Below are 18673 nucleotides of genomic sequence, written 5' to 3' on the forward strand. Positions count from 1 at the left end.
TCATTAAGAGATCAGAGTCGAGAAATTGCACTTCACAGAATGGACGTCAGCAGAAGGAGCGGCATTTCACGGCAAAGGCACAAGTGTGGCTGTTGTGACCGATTTGATCTTTCATTAAAGTGGACTGAAGGTATCGGAGTATTTGTCAGATTGTGGACGGGAGTCTGGTCTTGTCTGAGTAATGTCTCAAAATATTTGTACCATTTCCAGTGAACCGACTCTGCTGCATCTACTTGGGAACCTCCTGTTCTGATACGGCTGGGTGAGAATAACAGACCACAGGACAGGACAAGGAGACTAAAACGGTGAAAAAGACTAACAGAGGTCAACACTGGGAAGTCAAAAACAGCAGGAGTCGAGGTCAGAAACTCAGCTGAAGGTATCTATCTATCTATTATATAAGCGCTATATAAATGTAATGAATTATTATTATTATTATATAGTGCCTTTCACCTATCTATCTATCTATCAATTATATAGTGCCTTTCATACCTTTCTGCATACCATGTAATGCCCTTCATCATTACCCATTTACCACACTGACTCTTTCCTATCTGTCTATCACAGACTGCCTTTTGTCACCAATGCCCCCTTCAGGTGGCACCCCTCACGGTTACACATCCTCACTTGGAGCTCCCAGATGTACACTCCCGTTGCTCGACTCAGTCTGCAGACTACAGCCAGCTTAACCAGTCAGACAAAACCATAACAGCCCCCCTCGCCCTTCTCTGGTTGCCATTCAGGCTTCATACTGCAAGGGCATCTTCTTTTCACAGGGGGCTTCCTCCATTGCAGCCCCCTGTTACATCTTTGTTTTCCATCTGTCTCTCAGTCTGCATACCATATAGTGCCTTTCGTATCTATCAATCTTCTGTGTTGTTCCTTACCTACCTGTCTATCACAGACTGTCTTTTGTCACCAGTGCCCCTCTCGGGTGGCACCCCTCTCAGTTGCACATCCTTGTTGGATGTGAATTCCAGTGGCGCAGACTACAGCCAGCTTTGCCAGTCTTGCTAAGCCAGAACAGGCCCCTCTCTGGTAGCCATTTGGGCTTTTAACTTCTTTTCACAACAGCCGTTTTCCATTTCAGCCTTGCTGCACTCAGGGCTGGTGCCCTAATCTCACTGCCATCAAGTAGTCAAGACGGCACAAGTTATCAGCAACCACTGGTGGGCATTCTGGAGTTATAATGGAGCAGTGTCTTACTGCTCCATTATGTGTGTCCATGCCCAGTTTCATTTAGAAAATTGTCTGATGGCATATTAAGGACTGCCTAACAATTCTACAGACAGGATGCTAGTCCTACACAGGGCACACGCTTGGGCACCATGACACACCCCAGATCATTTAGAGTCACCAGTCAGCCCAAAGAAAGCAGGTACACACACACACGGGGAAAACACCCGAACTTAACATAGACGCCACACCAGAGCAAGACCCCTGGACTTGGGCACCCAGTTCGCACCACTGTGCCACCCACGTTAACAGAGGTAGGTGTACATTCATTTTGTAAAATTTCTTTCTCGCTATTTGCTTTAATGAAAGTAAGGGCACAAAATGGAGCACAATTGATAAGAAGAAACGCCTCTGGACAGTGACAGTTAAGAAGATTAATTATAATGAATCAGCTTGGCACATTATAAAGCAGGTGGCACGCTGGTTTTGGAAGCGGCCTCACAGTTCCCAGACCCAGGTTCAAATCCTGGCTTGGCCTCTGTCAAGTCTGCACATCCACGCGTGTTTTCTTTGCTGGCCAGTCCAGGGTTGGTCCCTGCCAGGTCTGCTGCCACTCCTCATGACCTTCTTCCAGAAACAGAAAGTGGATGGACTGTGGAGAAACCAAAGACGGGCTCCCCTGTCCGTAGAGTGGGCCCGATGCCAGGCGGATGACATCACAGACGGCACACCAAAGCCGAACGCCCCCCCCCAAATGCTGGTAGTGGGAAGTTCCAAGCCGCCTTCCGCCGTAATGCCGCTCACTTTCACCAGCCGACAATCTGCTGAGGCCAACTCGTCTCCGCTCCACTTACATACAATTAGCAGCCCGTCTGCGAGGCCGCCCACCAGGCCGGCGAGTGCGATGTGATGAAGGCTCAGATGGCAGCGTGGAAGAGCGGCCTGGCGCCTTCCCATCATGCACCTGTTCCGAATCGAGTTGGAAAGACCCCCCAAACACGGCAACACCCACCGCCCCCACAACTCTAGCCGCACTGCTTCAAGGACATCCCTGGCATTTCAGAGCTCAGGCACCAAGCAAACGGCTGTGTTCAGTTTGCTTCTTCCTTGCTCTGACATCCATGATATCGCCATCTCTCTGCAGCTCCTTCTGCTCCAGAGGGTCTCACTGCACCCAAGGAGAGCTCACACCGCCAATACTGGAAGTGTGGTCCCTGCCCGTCACATGACACGAGTCGAGGGCAGTCGTGACACTCGAATACAAGTACACTCTCGAGTTATGAAGCAGTAAGACTGTGCACACGGGCATATTGAGTGGCATATCCCTGAACAAATGTAAATGAAGTCACGTCTCTAAGCCCAGGCAATGCCAGTTCAAATTTTGGGGCCATCAGAATTGAGTGCCTCCTGGTGGTGCTGCGCCTCATAAAGCTGCCTCCTCTAGACTTAAAGTGACCAGGGAGAATAAGGCTGGCATCATGAGAATCCTCCATGGCACTTCCTTTTAATCTGGTACCCATCCTTTTAGAATTTCTTCATTGGCACCAGTGTGTAGTTTTTCTTCCCACGGAGCCCTTTTCCCATCACTCTATGCCCGACACGTCTTTGTTTCACAATATTTACCCAGTTACTAACTGGTAGTGCCCATTGAATCCAATTCAGAAGCACATGTGCTGGAGCCCATCCAGGCAGCATTGGGCACAACCAGTTCATTCTAGAGCCCCCTCAATCATGCTAGTGCCAGCCTGCCCCGTAAACTGGGGTACCCAGCAGAAACCCTGTGCTAACCAGAGGGGCACCGTGCCACCCAAATAACATTGTAAACAACATGCGCACTCTTCATTGTGAGTCTGCTTATTGCTAACTAATTAAACACTGGATGGCAAAAAAAGGAAAGAAATTTTTTAATCAACAGATGGGTCATTTTTTTCCAATATGTAAAAAATAAAACTTTCACTTGCATCAATTGGAGGCTGGCACAAGGTCACTTTACTAGTGGTGGCATGATGGCACAGCAGTTAGTACTGCTGCCATACAGGGACACAGGCTCAAGTCCTAAGTGCCAAGTCTTGTCATTTTTTAGAGGTCAGGTTAGTGCTGTCTCTGCTGGGGACGCTGACATCATGTGCCATGAAGATTAGGGCATCCTGATTCTCACATTTCTGAGACGTTAGGGTGGCCCAATACTATTTAACCCTTTACAGTGCCCATTACACATCACAGTAAGGAGTCAGGAGACTATGGAGTGTGCCAGCTTTACCAGTCCATTTCATCCAGGTACCCTCATTGGGCCGGGCAAAACTCAACTGCAATTTTACAAATGAATTTGTCTTTATGCAAAACTGCGGGGCGGGGGGCCCAATGCCATTTTAAACATAACAGTGAATCTTATTCATTAGACATAGGAGTGTGCCAACTTTACCAATCCATTTCATCCAGGTACCCTCGTTGGGCATGGAGTCATCCTTTTCTCTGAGGTGTGAACGTGTGCTGGGTTGGCCCAATATGATCCAAGTCTTTTCTACCTGTTTGGCTCATCCAAGGTGTGTAACACCACTCCGGGACGAGAGGGGGCGCTGTTGCTAACTCAGTTGTCTTCCCTTCCCTCCACAGTGCTGAGAAGACACCCAATGAGTAGGACTGACTCCGCCCCCTTCTGGTCCGGCCTCTCTAAAGTCCTAGAAAGGTGGCGTCAGTTTTTGTGGAATGAGCCCACCGCATGATTGAGCTCGGATACAACAGCCGTCCAAGGGCTACGGAAAGTTGTGTTTTGTGTACCAACGAGCATCCGGTTTCTCTTTTAAGTTTTTCACAGAATTAAACGGGACAGTCCGGTGGGTGTCTCAGCATTTCTTTTGCCTGCGGCGATTCCCTCGACTGATGACACTATGCAGGTCCGTCATGTGACATATGTATTTGTTTCAAATAACGGGTCGATCTTATTATGCAAATTCATGTATATGTTGCAGTGAACACCAAGCTGCGTGAATCCATCGCTGACTTGAGCCTCGTCCCAGAAACATCAGAATGGACGGCTACCCCAAGTCTACAGCGAACGGTGACCATGGTGAGTAACACGAGAACAGATAACACCTTGAATGAAATGACACTGAGTGTGGGTGGCTGCAGTGTGTGAGGGGAGGTGGAACGAAGTGGCAATGGAGAACAACTAATGAGCTGGAGTAGGAAATATCTGTAAGATCGATACGTAAAGGTGTGATATTTGCCCGGTCACCACCAGACGGACACCGCATCTTTATAAAAGACATGCTTTTTTTTCTGCTATTCTCCGCACAACTCAACTCAGTCCCGCACAACACACTGCGCTCCTCGCCCAAATCACCTTTTCACCGGGCCTTTCTCTCACTGTCCGTGGGCCACCTGTCCTCTCTCTCCAGGAGCTTCGTCCTGCTCCCGCTCCCGACTCCAGCTCACTGAGTGGATGGAGACGGCCCCTTTTATCTTTACCTGGATGAGCTCCAGGTGCTCTGCCTGATGTCACTTCCTGGTCTGGCAGAAGCGTCAGGAGAGCACCCGGAAGCACTCCGGGTGACCCTGGAAGGAACGTCCATGGGTGTGGCGGAAGTAAATATGTCCCGGGCTCCATGAGGTTCAGGGCGCCCCCTGGTGGTGGATACAGGGCCCAACGGGTCTGAGCCTCCCTGCTCCCCTTCCATGGGCCTCTTCTAATCCAGGGTGGTTGCCCCCTCATGGCCCGGAGGACGAATATGCCACGACCCGGTCCTGACCCCCAGCCTTGTACGACAAAGGCAAAGAGAAAACTTTGGGACAAAAGGGGGGTTGGGGGGGGGATTCTGAAACTCAAAGTGTGTCACGTAGTGCCACCCACCATGCTATGACTAGGAGTCCCAAGGCATGTACATCCCATAAAGCACTTTCACAAATGACCACTAGAGGGGGACATACTGATAAACCCCGGAAAGATAAACAGGAAAACACAAAATGAATTGTCGCACTGTGGATCTCCATAGAGCACAAGAAGCAAAGGAATTTCCTTAAATCATGGAGGAAAACAAAGTCTCAAAACACAATCCAAATGGGCAAAGTCAAAAACAGAGCAAAGGTTCAAAACTCCAGTAAAGAAAAGCACAAGGCACAGAAAAACAAAATAACTCAACAGAGAGCATTCACAATCAACTGCCAGGGAATGTGGGAGGCCCGAAGGATTTATGGGCAGTTCCTGGCAGTGATTGGCAGGTGGCCCCACCCCTTGGGAAACCACCCACAAAACACAGAGAACACAACCCAGGCAACTTACATTCATAGATACCATCAAAGAATAATCAACAAAAGTAACCTTAATATAACTAAAAGAATCCAAAATGAACATAACAGACCTAAGCCATGAGTTAGAACCCCAATCAGGGTCAACACACGAAATGCTTGAACTACAAACAGACCAGCGTGAGCGACCTCTGTGTGCCACCGCGTCTGCAGCTGCCCATGCCTGAGTATAAACGGGTGTTAAAACATTGAACTCCGTCCATCAGCCACAGAAAATGAAACATTTAGCTCCACCCACAATCCTCAGTGAGTTAAAAGTGTAACTCCGCCTGCAATTAATGGTGAGTTAAATGTTTAACTCCACCCACAATCCATGGTTAGTTAACTGTTTAACTCCACCCACAATCCACATGTGCCACGCCCCATGCCCCTGGTTACACTGTGGTTGTGTTTTGGGTTTTAGGATGGTTACGTGACTCAAATAAGGTTGGCGTTGAGTAAACCACATTACATAAACTTGCAGTTTTCATCACAAGTTCAGGTTACGTCTGTCGTGTCATGGAGGACCCAAACACATGACGTCAATGAATTGCAGGCAGAGTTAAAATGTTTAACCACGCCTACATTTGGACACACCCCATTCCACACAAGTCCTTGTTGATTGCGTAGTTTCAATCAGACAGTTGCGCTACATAATGCACCATGTGTTGGAATGACAAATGCGATGTATAAGCCTCTGTTGTAAGCCATTAGGTATGAGATTCGTAAAAGCAGTGTTAATGTTTGTGATGCACCATCTGTAGGAATAACAGAGACACAGCAATCAAACGAACATACATGCTTTTATTAAGGTGGATTGTGGAAATGATGATCTGATTGTAATCATTTATTCTTATTCAGGCATTCTCTGTGAATTCTTGTATGTTCACTACGTAGTTTATATTTAATTAATTATTGTTGGTTTAAAGCACTTCAGCTCTTATTAAATGAAAGGGGTACTTTAAATGGGTTTATCGTATTTGTTTACTAAGGATCACAAATTGTTCCAGCTCAAACCGGACCCACCCGGTGATAAACAAAGATGAATGAGAGAGTCTGCCTCTGGTGGGCACTTCCAGTTATTACAGTACCACAGCTCGGTAGCCCCCTAAGGAAACACGTCAACAGTATAGTGGCATTGTGGGTTTCGTTACAAGGTGTTCGCCTAGAAGGTCACCCAATTCGGTGGTCCCTTTTGCATGAAAGCCAGATCGGGTTTGTCTCGGGGGAGAAAGCAGCCCTGAATAGTTTATTGGTGTGTAGTGGTCACAAGTGCCCGCCGTGCCATCTTTCCTCTGGTGTATGGAGGAACATGTCAGACAAAAATGAAATAAACAAATGCTCAGATAACTAAATGTGAAACGTGATGATGCTTCGTGGAAACGAGGTGAGTAGGGTCTGAACGGCCTGTTCTCCTCATACTGCTGTGATCACGGTGCAGTGGCAGGAATATTTCTGACAAAATGAAATAAATAAATACGCAAAAAAATTAAAGTGAAATACAAACACAATAAAATGTGGGAACAAATACAGTAATAAGATATGCTTTTTGTTGCTCACTCCTGTACGTGTGATGCCACATGCAACGAGGAACACGCAAAAGAAATGAAAGCTGACATTTTCACCCGTCCGGGCAGAGAGGGCGGGCTCTAGTGAGTACTGCGTTTTGATTGGTGAATCGCTGGTTGGATGCGCATTTATAGGATGACAGTTTTAGACGCAGACTTCCAAGAGGACGAGGAACTCGGAGCGTCTCGAGCTGCAGACGCTTTCATTCCGGCTGACGCTTTCTTACACGGACGCACACGGTCATGACTTTGAGCACGTGCTTTGTCTCCCTTGGGAGTCCTCTGTTCTGATTGGTGTATGATCGTCGTTGTGACTGTGCACATCCATGGCGGATTTGAAGGCAAAGAAACAGTTGTCCAGAACGTCCACACAAAGTGGTGACTTTAATTCAAGAAGGTCATTTATATAAGCAGTCTTACATTTGTGTAGGTTTATAAAGTCATTATTGTCACCTGCACAGTGGACATTTGTCCTTCTGTGCGCTAATCAACATGCCGCCATTCCCCTTTGACATAATTGGTGGCTTGTCACATATGTGCGTTTAAGGGAGGCCATCAAGGCTCCTACAAGGTAAGTGATTCCACCCTCGGGCGCTAATTTCTAATCCATCCACAGTTCTCAAGGACAAAGTCCAGAAGATGCCTGACCTCAGTTCCAGAATGGCCCGGAAGTCTTGTCATCCCTTCCAGGAGAAGTTCTGTGCAATCAGACCACTCGCAGGAGGTGGTCGTCCATTCCAGGACCTAACGGCAACAGAGGCAGAGCTCCGGTAACATAGCTGAACCAGGCAGACTTGAGGTAAGCAATGGCCCTCTGGGGTGAGAGGGGGCGCCGTCGCTAAGGGTATCTTGTCTTTCTCCCACGGCATCGAGAAGACAAGGACACATAGACTCAACCATAACGTGCAGAGCAGGCTCTGTCCCTTTCCAGTTGGGATGCCCAAGAACATGACGTCCCACCCACAACCAGGACTTGGTAACATCGAGAGACAAGAGCGGAGAACTCAGTCTCATTGTCTTTTTCATTGTGCCTTTCGGCAGCCTTTTGCTTTAATTAAACGGGGCTACCAGTTTGGTACCTCAGCGGTTTTTGCTTCTTCACTCTTTGTTCTCTACCAACCATCACAGCGATAATTTCATATCTTTTGTTTATCCATTAAACGGGGTCACCGAGCAGGTACCCCCAACTCTTGGACTTTTGTCCCCCTTGTTTATTACAGAACATAACACAAATTTCTGTCTCCCTTAAACTGACGTCACATCACACGACTTCTGGTCACACTTCATGGACTGCAGTCCCTGATTTCGTCCAATTAAGGATGTCAGATGACGCAAACAGAAACCACAGGGGGTGTCAGATTCCACGACCGCATGGTGACTTTGCTTCACAGGGTTTCACATTTCCAGCCTATTGTGAGCTTGTCCAATAATAATAATATGCTGTCTGACCGTGCCAGTGCCCATGCAGAGGCTTTACAGGTACAGCGAGTTCGGACGTCATTTTGGCCCCTTTATATTTTCTTGTCACTTGATTGCACACCATGCACATACTAAACCTCTTCCTCACTCGTTGTCACTCGCTTGTGTGCTCCGTTGAAGCAGGCAGACACGGCAGCCCCAAAGGAGGCACTCGGAGTCTCGGGGCAGGCAGCAGAATCAGGCGTTACTGTACGGCGCACATACAGACTCAGCTCAGATGGAACAATGAGCGTCCAGCCTTCTACTTTTATTACAATTCTTATCATTTAAGCCCGTTATTCTTGCTCATCTGACGCCTAACATTCCATTGTTGTAGTCCTGAATCCTAAATAATAATTCTCAGCTGAGGGGTGTCCATCTTATCTGTTTGTTAATGACTATTCTTGCTTGCTACCTTTATTTACAGCCAAGGAGTTCACATTCCCACTCTAAGCGGGGGGTCCATCCTTCTCCGACTTTCCTGCATGTCTAACGTTTGGCTTCATGAACTACTGGTGGTTTCTAACTCATACAGAAAAATAAAAATATATGTAGGCATAAATCTTTTTAATCCTGAGTCTTACATCTTAACGCTTAATAAAATATAGAGTCTACTCTTCTAATACATACGGTAGATATTACCAGTTTTAAGAATACATTTTTCTATACGCTCAACAGGAGGCAGTAGCTTTGCAAAATAACGTAATTGTCACACATGCGCCTCTGAGGTTTGCCATCCAGGCTCATCGGCGGTAAGCACCACTACTCTGGGACACGAGGGGGCGCTGGCGCTAATGAGAATCATCTCTTTTTTGGTTCACTGAGGAACCGCCCACTAAGGGTAACTGACTCCGCCCCTTCTGGTCCCTCCGCGGCACTCCCAACAAAGGTCATCTGATTCTGGAGAGAGCAGACTGGAGAACGGCGCTTCCAACTAAACCCAAAAAGGCTGAGTACGGACCACTCGAGAGGTACCTGGAACCCTCAAGGTTTATTTGTGGTTCTGCACTGCTTTACGTTTTGCTCTTATTTGATGCGCCATCAAGCACTTGTCTGTTTATGGATGCCGTAAACATGAAAAGGGGCGAGCCAGTTGATGGCCCAATACTTCCTCTGTGACCAGTATAGCCCCTTGGTCAATGACAGCAACATATATACAGTATATAAATATATATACTGGGGGGGGTTCACCCCCTGTTTGCTTCACTCAAAACCACCACACAAACCCCCCCCCCCCAATTTGTGCTACGCACCAACCACTGCGAGTCTCTGCCGCTCGTGTTGTGAAGAGGGGGACTGAACGCACCGCAAGGAGACGCAGTCACTCCTCCTAAACGCTGACACAATGGGAAACAAATACAGTTGTGTTTATTTACCTCCTCTTTGCTCAATCAGCCACTGCTGTGCCACGTGATCTTCATCTCGCGTGACACTTCAACTATTTATAAGCCTGTACAGCAGCTGTCTTTGTCATCTACTCTTTGTCTTTTATTTCCTGCGCTGGCCTGGTTAAATGTCTTGGCAGAAAGAGTTCTTGATATTTCCTAGTTTATAATTTAAAAACGGAATAAGAATCTGAAAATCTAACAACATCACGTTAAACTTCGAGAAATTCTGAAAAGAATGATACCAAACATATATATGTAGGTTTTAAAATAAGCCGATTTAAAGCGTGACAAAAAACATCACATAAAATCGTTGGACTTTTAGGCTTAGAATTTTATATATACAGTAGAGAGTAGATATATTTATATAGACAGTCAAACTTGGTTTTAACGAGCTCGGTTATAACAATTTCTCAGTTATAATGAAGCAAATTTATTTTTGAAAGAAATACCAGCTATTCGCATGTAAATTTACCCAGTTTTAACGAGCGAAATCTCGGTTATTACGAACACTTGACCACATCCTGGACTTTTGCGAGCCACTAGCCGAATACATTTCAAAATGCAATTTCTAATCTATTGCCTGGAACAATGTGACGACTGCTACCAAACAGAATTGCTTCAGGAAATCAACATCTAATATTTTTGAAGAAGAGGACGAATTGCCATTATCAACACGGGTTCACTTAAACAATATTGAAATTAATAATGTAAATTATTACAACTATCAACACGTGGATGACGAATTGTTTCACACGAAATTCCTACTGAAAACGAAATCATAAACACGGTGCTTCAAAAAGAAGAAGACGACAAGGAGGAAGACGCCGCTGGCATATTGGATTTTACCGACATTGTTTGATGCCGAAAACGCCTGCAATAGATTGATGGCATTTTAACAAGGGAGTGACGCGAAAAAGCAAACTGCGTGACTGTAGATTACAAAGTTTAAAACAAACAAGTATTTTGGACTTTCTTAGAAAATAGTATATTGTACTTAATGGATGTTTTCATTATGGGCTAAATGTATAGTTTTTTCCAATAAATCACTTACTTTAATAGACTGAGTTAGTTTTTGTCAAATTCACATTTCCCGGTTATAGCGAATTCCGCTTATAACGAGCAAATCGTGTCTGTCGCGTCAAACTCACTATAACCGAGATTGACTGTGTGTGTGTGTATATATGTATGTATGTATGTATGTATGTATATATATATATATATATATATATATATATATATATATAATAACTTTTTTTTAATTAACTTCTGTAAAAAAAAAACCAGGCAGACTTTAAAAAAAAATATTGTTCATGTTTTTTTAAACATCATTAACGGGCCTTTTGTACTTTTTTGTAATTTCAGACTTTTCCACGTGTTCTTGAGAGATTTTTGTTGTTATTTATTGCAGATTTGATTTGGGATGTAATGTCAGTATGTAGGTTGGGACTCGGCCATTTTTAGTGGTTTGTCTCCCCCAACTCTGGCCTGAGTAACCCGAGGAAGTTCCTTCCTTCCTTTAAAGGATGTCGCATTCAGATTGAGAAGGAACACGGAGCCGTCTAACTTTAATCTGATGTTATGTTAACAGGTTTCATTTTTTGAGGCATCAAAGCCATTGGATCTTTTCGTTTGACACCATCTCTTACGGGGGCTGCTGGGTGGGTGGCTTTCTCCCCACAACAGAAGGAGAGTGGCTTACGGTGGGTGGGTTCCTTTTCTTCCCCCCGAGACGTTTCTGGAGTGTTTCTTGGAGAGAAAAGTGAAAATGAACACCGACGTGTATTCGGATAAACGTTTCTCGTGATCTGTCACTAAATACTTGCAGGAGCCAATGGGACTTCAAATGGCTGGAGGGAAACTAAACACCAGGGAGGTCGTGACTGAAACTGCTAGACTGGGCAAAATAAAGGGTGAGACGTACGTTTACTAGGAAGAGTGATGAGGAAAGTGAGCTAATTAAATTAAATATGTGAAGACCCCTACCTTAGAGCACTAGAAACGTTTTGACGAGCAGATCATTCGGCTCAGCAAAGCTCACCAATCCTGCCCACCTAATTTCTCCAAAATTTCTCAATGTCTTAAAAGTCCTACTGCCCACCAAACCCCCTGGTCATTTATTCCAAGTGATGAGTGGGCTACCTGAGGGATTCCTCCCCTTTTAAAAAGGTGCTGAAAGTCAACGCAGCAGGAGTACCTCAGGCAGGTCCTTCACAGTCATGCCATAGAGGAATCATTGTGGTTCTCAAACGAGCCATCCACGTGAAGGTTCCAGAAAGAACCTCCAGTTCACGACAGGCCCCATAATGAACAGATGATAACAGATTTGTGAAGAACCGGTGCCTCTGTGATTTTTAAAAAGCCTCCGCCCGTGTCATTGTGTGCTGTAGAGGTTCAGGTTTTCTTGATCTGTGGCTCCCTGCCTACCAGACATATGAGATTTCTCTCATGTTAGAACTTTTCCAAAGACCCCATTTGATAAACGAAGAAGCCTTCCCAGAATGAAACCACCCAACCCAGTAAAGAGCCAAGAAAGAACCAGTCATTTTTAAAAGTTTGGGGGGTTCTATAAAGAAGATCTAGAAGGACTTGGAGAATCTGAACTCATAGTGGCAGCAGCCCCTTAGGACTTGGGCTCAGAAGGAGAAATCAGACGAGGGAGGAGAAAAGAGAAATGGAGTGTTGGGTTTGGTATGGAGACCCACGTGGCCACCCACCCAAACTGAACGCCGACTTCCCAATGGGTTTAAATATAAGAAATATATAAGTGTAATAAATAAATAAAGGAATAAATAACTCTTAATGGCCCCAAACCACCATCCTTTCATTCTGGATGTCAGGGCAGCACCACAGCACACCCTCGTTAAATCAGCGTAAAACCATTTGTGTGCGTCAGGAGATTGTGAGGCGGCTAGCAGTCAGTGGACTTCCATGCCTTTTGCTCCCTCAACATCTGCAGAGCATTGTTGTTTATTCTATGTGTAACTGGAAGCAAATGGGCCATTAAGAATTAAATTATACAAAAATGAAGAAATGAAGAATAGAAAGACATAAGGCTGAGGCTAAAGATGGAAATCTGCAAAGTGTGAATCAAAACTCCCAATATGTGAGAGGTTCCAGAATGGTGCTGGGAAAGAAAGAAAATGTATAATAGATAGATATGGTACTGTATAAGACAGACAGACGTGAAAGCACAATATAACTGTTAGAGAAGGGCACTATGTGATAGATAGATAGATAGATAGATAGACAGATAGATAGATAGATAGATAGATAGATAGATAGATAGAAATGAGAGGCACTATATAATAGATAGATAGTGTAGTTGGCAGGATTAGACAGATAGAAATGAAAGGCACGATAGATAGATAGTGTAGTCGGGAGCATTAGACAGATAGATAGAAATGAAAGGCACTATATGATAGATAGATAGTGTAGTTGGCAGGATTAGACAGATAGATAGAAATGAAAGGCACTATATAATAGATAGATAGAAGGCAGTATATACTAGATAGTTGGTGAAGCAGATATAGAAGCTGCTACATAATAGATGGATAAGTGACTTTGAACGTCACCACACAACAGGTAGATATAGAAGACAATATATAACAAATATATAGATAGATATTAAAGGCACTATATAATAGATATGACAGATGTTATATAATAGATAATGGGCATGAAAGGCACTGTATTATTGATGTGAAAGGCACTAGATCATAGATATGAAGGGCACTTTAGTGCGGCATGGTGGCACAATGGGTAGCGCTGCTGCCTCGCAGTTAGGAGACCTGAGGTTCGCTTCCCGGGTCCTCCCTGCGTGGAGTTTGCATGTTCTCCCCGTGTCTGCGTGGGTTTCCTCCGGGCGCTCCGGCTTCCTCCCACAGTCCAAAGACATGCAGGTTAGGTGGACTGGCGATTCTAAATTGGCCCTAGTGTGTGCTTGGTGTGTTTGTGTGTGTCCTGCGGTGGGTTGGCACCCTGCCTGGGATTGGTTCCTGCCTTGTGCCCTGTGTTGGCTGGGATTGGCTGCAGCAGACCCCCGTTCCCTGTGTTCGGATTCAGCGGGTTGGAAAATGGATGGATGGAAGGGCACTTTATGATAGATGGATATGAACACAATATAATAGATGTATATGTAACAAGACACTGTATAATACATACATAAATAAATGTGAAAGTAAATACGCAGCAGATATAAAGACACTATAACAAATATATGGATATATGTAAAAGGCACTAAATAATAGATATCAAAGATGCTATATAACAGATGGATATTCGACATGAAAGGCACTATATCATGCATATAGAAGGCACTATATCATAGATTAATAGCTAAAATGATATGGAAGGCACTGTATAATAGATAAATAGACAGATGTGGAACACACCATATAAATTTAGATATATAAAGTACTGTCCAAGACAGACAGAAGAGTTTTGAATTTAACTTTATTATTCAGTAATCAGTTAGTCGCCTACTTTATTAGAAGGAACAAAGAGAGAACGGAAAGTGGAGAGGAGGAAATCATTTTAAGTAAGAAGACGAGACCACCTTGAATGTTAAGTCGCGATGAACGCCCAAAGTAAAAGGAGAATATCCGATTAAAGAGTTGAAGCCCTAAGCTCTGCTGTCTCGTGCCAGAGAGAAGACGCAAAGTGCGGGGTTAACAAATGAAAGACAAACCGAAAAATAAAAACGTGGTCCGTTTCTGAAGGGCGTGTCTGCATGAGAGCAGGTCGGCCTCTCAAGTCGCTCGCAGATAAAGCGGCGCACACACAGGCGGTGTGAAGAACCGAAGAGGAAAGCCAAAGCAGCTGGCTGGACAGACGGGCTGCCGGTGCAGATGGGATCGGATTCGGTATCCGGCGTAGGACAGTGAAGCGAAAGCCGAAGTTGTTGAATCTTAATCTCCATGAGTGGGTTTGAATTGATTGACAAAGCAGTGAGATTAAAAACGTTAATTAAGGATGAGAAAGAATGACGCGAGGTAAGCAGAAGCGCGTTATTGATGCCTGTTTGCATTCTGCAATATTCTAATGGTGTCTGAAAGTACAGTAAACATTTCAGGACTAATTGTTGGCTAGGAACTATTCCCAGATCTCTCTTTTGGCCTGAAGGAAGCAGCCTGTCACAAAAATGTAAATTCATCCCAAACTTTCAGCTCACGGCGGCTGGAGAGCATCTTGCGCAAGGCAGGACTGCCAGTCAGTCGACGGCAGGGCACCCGGAAAGAAGTTCACAGAGCTAATGGAGGTATGAGCGCGGACTCCATACAGACCCTGGAATTGTGAGGCAGTCGGATTAATCACTGCGCCATCGCGCTGCTCAAGTGTAAATTTAACATTCAAGATACAAGTGCCAACGAGGTTCTTCGGGGCGATGCCATAGGGGAAACATTTTTAGTTTCTCACAAAAGAACCGTCCACATGAAAGTTCCTAAAAAGAACCTAAATGTATTTAGATAGATCTTTATTGTCAATTTAAATTCGTAACAGACTATATAAATAACAATGAATCAATGATAACAGATTTGTGAAATGCCAATGGGTTCAGAACTCCTGCTTCAGAAGATCGCAGACGCATTTCGAGTTTTCATGCTTTTGTAATTTACTTATTTGGCTGACGTCTTTATCCCATTAGCCGTATAACATTTAAGATATTACATTTCTTTTGTTTGTAAAATTAGAGCACAGGCCGTCGAAGTGCTTTGCTCAGGGTCACACACCTCCACAACCTCAGGATTTCAAGGCCATCACTACTACGCCACAACCGTCCTGCCTGCACATTCAAAATCTCCGCTTTGTTCACATACGAGACACCTTTGCAAAACCCAAAGACGCCTTCCTGGAGCGAAATCGTTTTTTGGTCGAGTATAAGAAGTGCCATTAAAGAACCGTTCGTTGCACGCGTGTTATCGAAAGCGAGCGGCTCAACTCCTCATCGCTGCGCCACCGCACTGCCCGAGTGTAAGGTTGGCTGTCGGGTGGGTGGCTTTCCCTCCGTTGCTAAAAGGGAGCCGGGTGTTTCTGGAGCCTTTTGTCTAGGAAGGTGAGAAAAAAAACAATGTTTTTAGGATCATTTCTTCTCGAGATCTGTGACAAAATGCTAAGAAAGGTTGCAGGCGCCACTAAGACACCAAACGGTAGGACTAAAAGTAAACCGGTGGCAGGTAGTGACCGATACGAGCTAAAAAGGGTGGGACGCAGGCTGATGGAATGCAATATATGGAGACACCATCCATCCATTTTCCAACCCGCTGAATCCGAACACGGGGGTCTGCTGGAGCCAATCCCAGCCAACACAGGGCACAAGGCAGGAACCAATCCCGGGCAGGGTGCCAACCCACCGCAGGACACACACAAACACACCAGGGCCAATTTAGAATCGCCGAAGACACCACTTTAGAAATATTGTGACAAGAACAACTGGTTACGGTTCTTCTGTTCTTCCATTGGGAGCACAAACAGATGGAGTGACCTGCCTGATCAGAGTCACACGATGTCCGTGCCGGAATCTGAACCCACAACCCCAAAGCCTTCACCTCTACGCCACCCGGCCCGCCTGTACATTCAAGACTTCCGTTGTGTCCACCAATTAGGCGACTTTTCAAAAACCCCACGACACCCTCACAGAACGAAACCATTTCGACTTCAGGTTGGTAAAATCTATTAACGCCCAGTACTTTTGTCTAACCCGATTATCACAAGATGGATCGATAAAAATAAAAGTTTGGATAACTACCGCATCCTATGCTGACCCGCTCAGGCACATTACATTTGGACTAACGGTCATGCTGGCTGTTACATTAAATGAGGCCGGAATTACTCGATTCATTTGCAGGAACACATTACATGGAATTGAATGAATTGAATCGCTGGGTTTTTTATTGTTCAGCTGTCTTCGCGCGCGGCCGACTTTACTGTAAGGAGTTCAATCACAAGGCGATGGTCTGACTTGGATGGAGAAGAAGGCGGACAGCCGCACATGCCGTGGCTTTTCTCTGTCATCCCCCTCTTTGTCCTTTATTATTATTTTGTTTTCTGGAAGGCTCGTTCTCATTTTCCTGCGACTTCAGCACGCGGAGCTGTCCAGCAGCACTGCCTCCTGAAGCCGCCGCCGCGCAGACTCGCAGCCGTCGAAAGGCGAGAATTCCCGGCGAGAGGCCACGGAGTTTGGGCGTGACGACGAGCAAATACGCAGTCATCGGGGGGCCATCGGGAGAACATTTCAGAACCCCAGCACAGAAGCTCACCCATCCCTCCCCAGTCAACACCCGCTTCCACCCGTTTTGAGTTCCGATTGATCCCTTAATTGTGTTGACGATTTCCATTTTTTTTTAAAACATCAACGCAATGTAATACCCCGATTCTAGAAATTTCGGTCATTTCCAATCAAACGATTACTTTTTATTTTGCCTCGTAACGTGTAGCCGCACCATCAATAGCGCCACGCGTATCCCGATAATTTAATGAACAGACTATTTGCTGAAAGCCCACCACACTCACCTATTAAAATATGTATACAGTGCGTAAGCCCTTCCATCGACCACCCCCTCCAACCCCCGCCCATAAACACACACACAATCTTTTGCCTCGGAGCTCCGTGCGATTCATAAATTCTTAATGCTGCCACATCGCACAATCTGAGCAGCCTTTGTCTTACACACAATGGCCATCAACTTCTGCCTCCCTTCAGGTCATCCTACCAAAAATGAACATCGCGACCTTCTCCTAAAGTTGCCGCTGATCTGCACATTTGCTGTCACCTGCACCCCGCGATGTGCAGGTACCGCACCGCGAGTCACACACATGTCGGATGCGTGACGGTCACAGGCAGGTACAATGCGTGACACGCGCGCGCTATACCTTAAGGGCAGCGGACGGCCGTTACTTACACATATGCGTGATAGATGAACGCCCAGCCTCTCGGTCTCTCCAAGACGTTGTAGAGAAAATTTTGCAGTTTTCTGTAAAAGGCATTCCTCTTGGGAGGCTTTCCGGGGCCGGAGATGCTGGTGCGCGGCTTGCTGAGGATACTACCGCGTTTGGTGGCATCTGAGCCGGTGATAAGCAGCGCCCCATCTCGACTGGTGTCTGGAGCCCCGGGGTCCAAGCCGACGAAGCCGACTTTGAGTTTTTTCTCCCCGGCGGGCCCGGGGTAGACGCCGCCGTTGCGGGATTTTTGCACCATGGTTAAATCCTACCGTCATGGGGAAAGATTCGGGAGAAAGCGAACCCTTTGCCGGGTACGAGCATCTCAAGGCTGGCAGTGCAGGGAACGCGGCGCGGAGTGCAGACTCGTCGCCTGCCGCCGCTGTTGCTGCTGCTGCTTGGAAGCCAATTGAAACGTACGCAGGAATCTGCAACGAGTCCAATTCCCTACCTCCTCTCCTTCCGGCCACCTGATTCACCATCAACCCTGGCAGCGGTTTGGGAGCTCACGGTGATTAATATTAGAGAAGGGCAGCGCGCGCTAGAGCAGACGGACTGCGCCCTACGGAGGAGCCTGGAGGGAACTGGGAGCTTCGGGAGCGCGCGACGTCTTGTTTTGGGGGTGTGGTCAGCCTTCACCCCAAGCCCCTCCCCTAATAGACCGTTAGCCTTCCTCTGTCTCAGCGCGTTTTGACGGATTGTCACGGCTTCATTTAACGCCAGTCCTTAATCACGGGCTGCCGAAGAAATGCGGGGAATATTGAGAGTGGGGGAGGCGTTGGACACCCCCCCCCCCCATTCCTTTCTTATTCTATTTACTTGGTGTGGACGAATAATAAAAAATAAAATGACGTTTTTAAAGTC

General features: G+C 46.0%; 1 protein-coding gene across 6 annotated transcripts in view; it reads right to left on the reverse strand.

Annotated features, from left to right (window-relative positions):
* The window catches only part of LOC114659748 (potassium voltage-gated channel subfamily KQT member 2), a 127325-nt gene extending 108904 nt beyond the window's left edge, over positions 1-18421 (reverse strand). For 3 of the 6 annotated variants that reach the window (XM_051932651.1, XM_051932650.1, XM_051932649.1), the window contains exon 1: positions 17773-18405. In XM_051932651.1, the coding sequence (XP_051788611.1) occupies positions 17773-18068 (296 nt within the window). In that variant the 5' untranslated portion in view covers positions 18069-18405. Of the gene's footprint in view, positions 1-17772 lie in introns of all 6 variants that reach the window. The other 3 variants (XM_051932648.1, XM_051932647.1, XM_051932646.1) reach the window with 2 other exon arrangements.
* Between the last annotated feature and the right edge of the window lie 252 nt (positions 18422-18673).

This window comes from Erpetoichthys calabaricus, chromosome 10 (genome assembly GCF_900747795.2).
Source record: "Erpetoichthys calabaricus chromosome 10, fErpCal1.3, whole genome shotgun sequence".
Taxonomy (NCBI): Eukaryota; Metazoa; Chordata; class Cladistia; order Polypteriformes; family Polypteridae; genus Erpetoichthys; species Erpetoichthys calabaricus.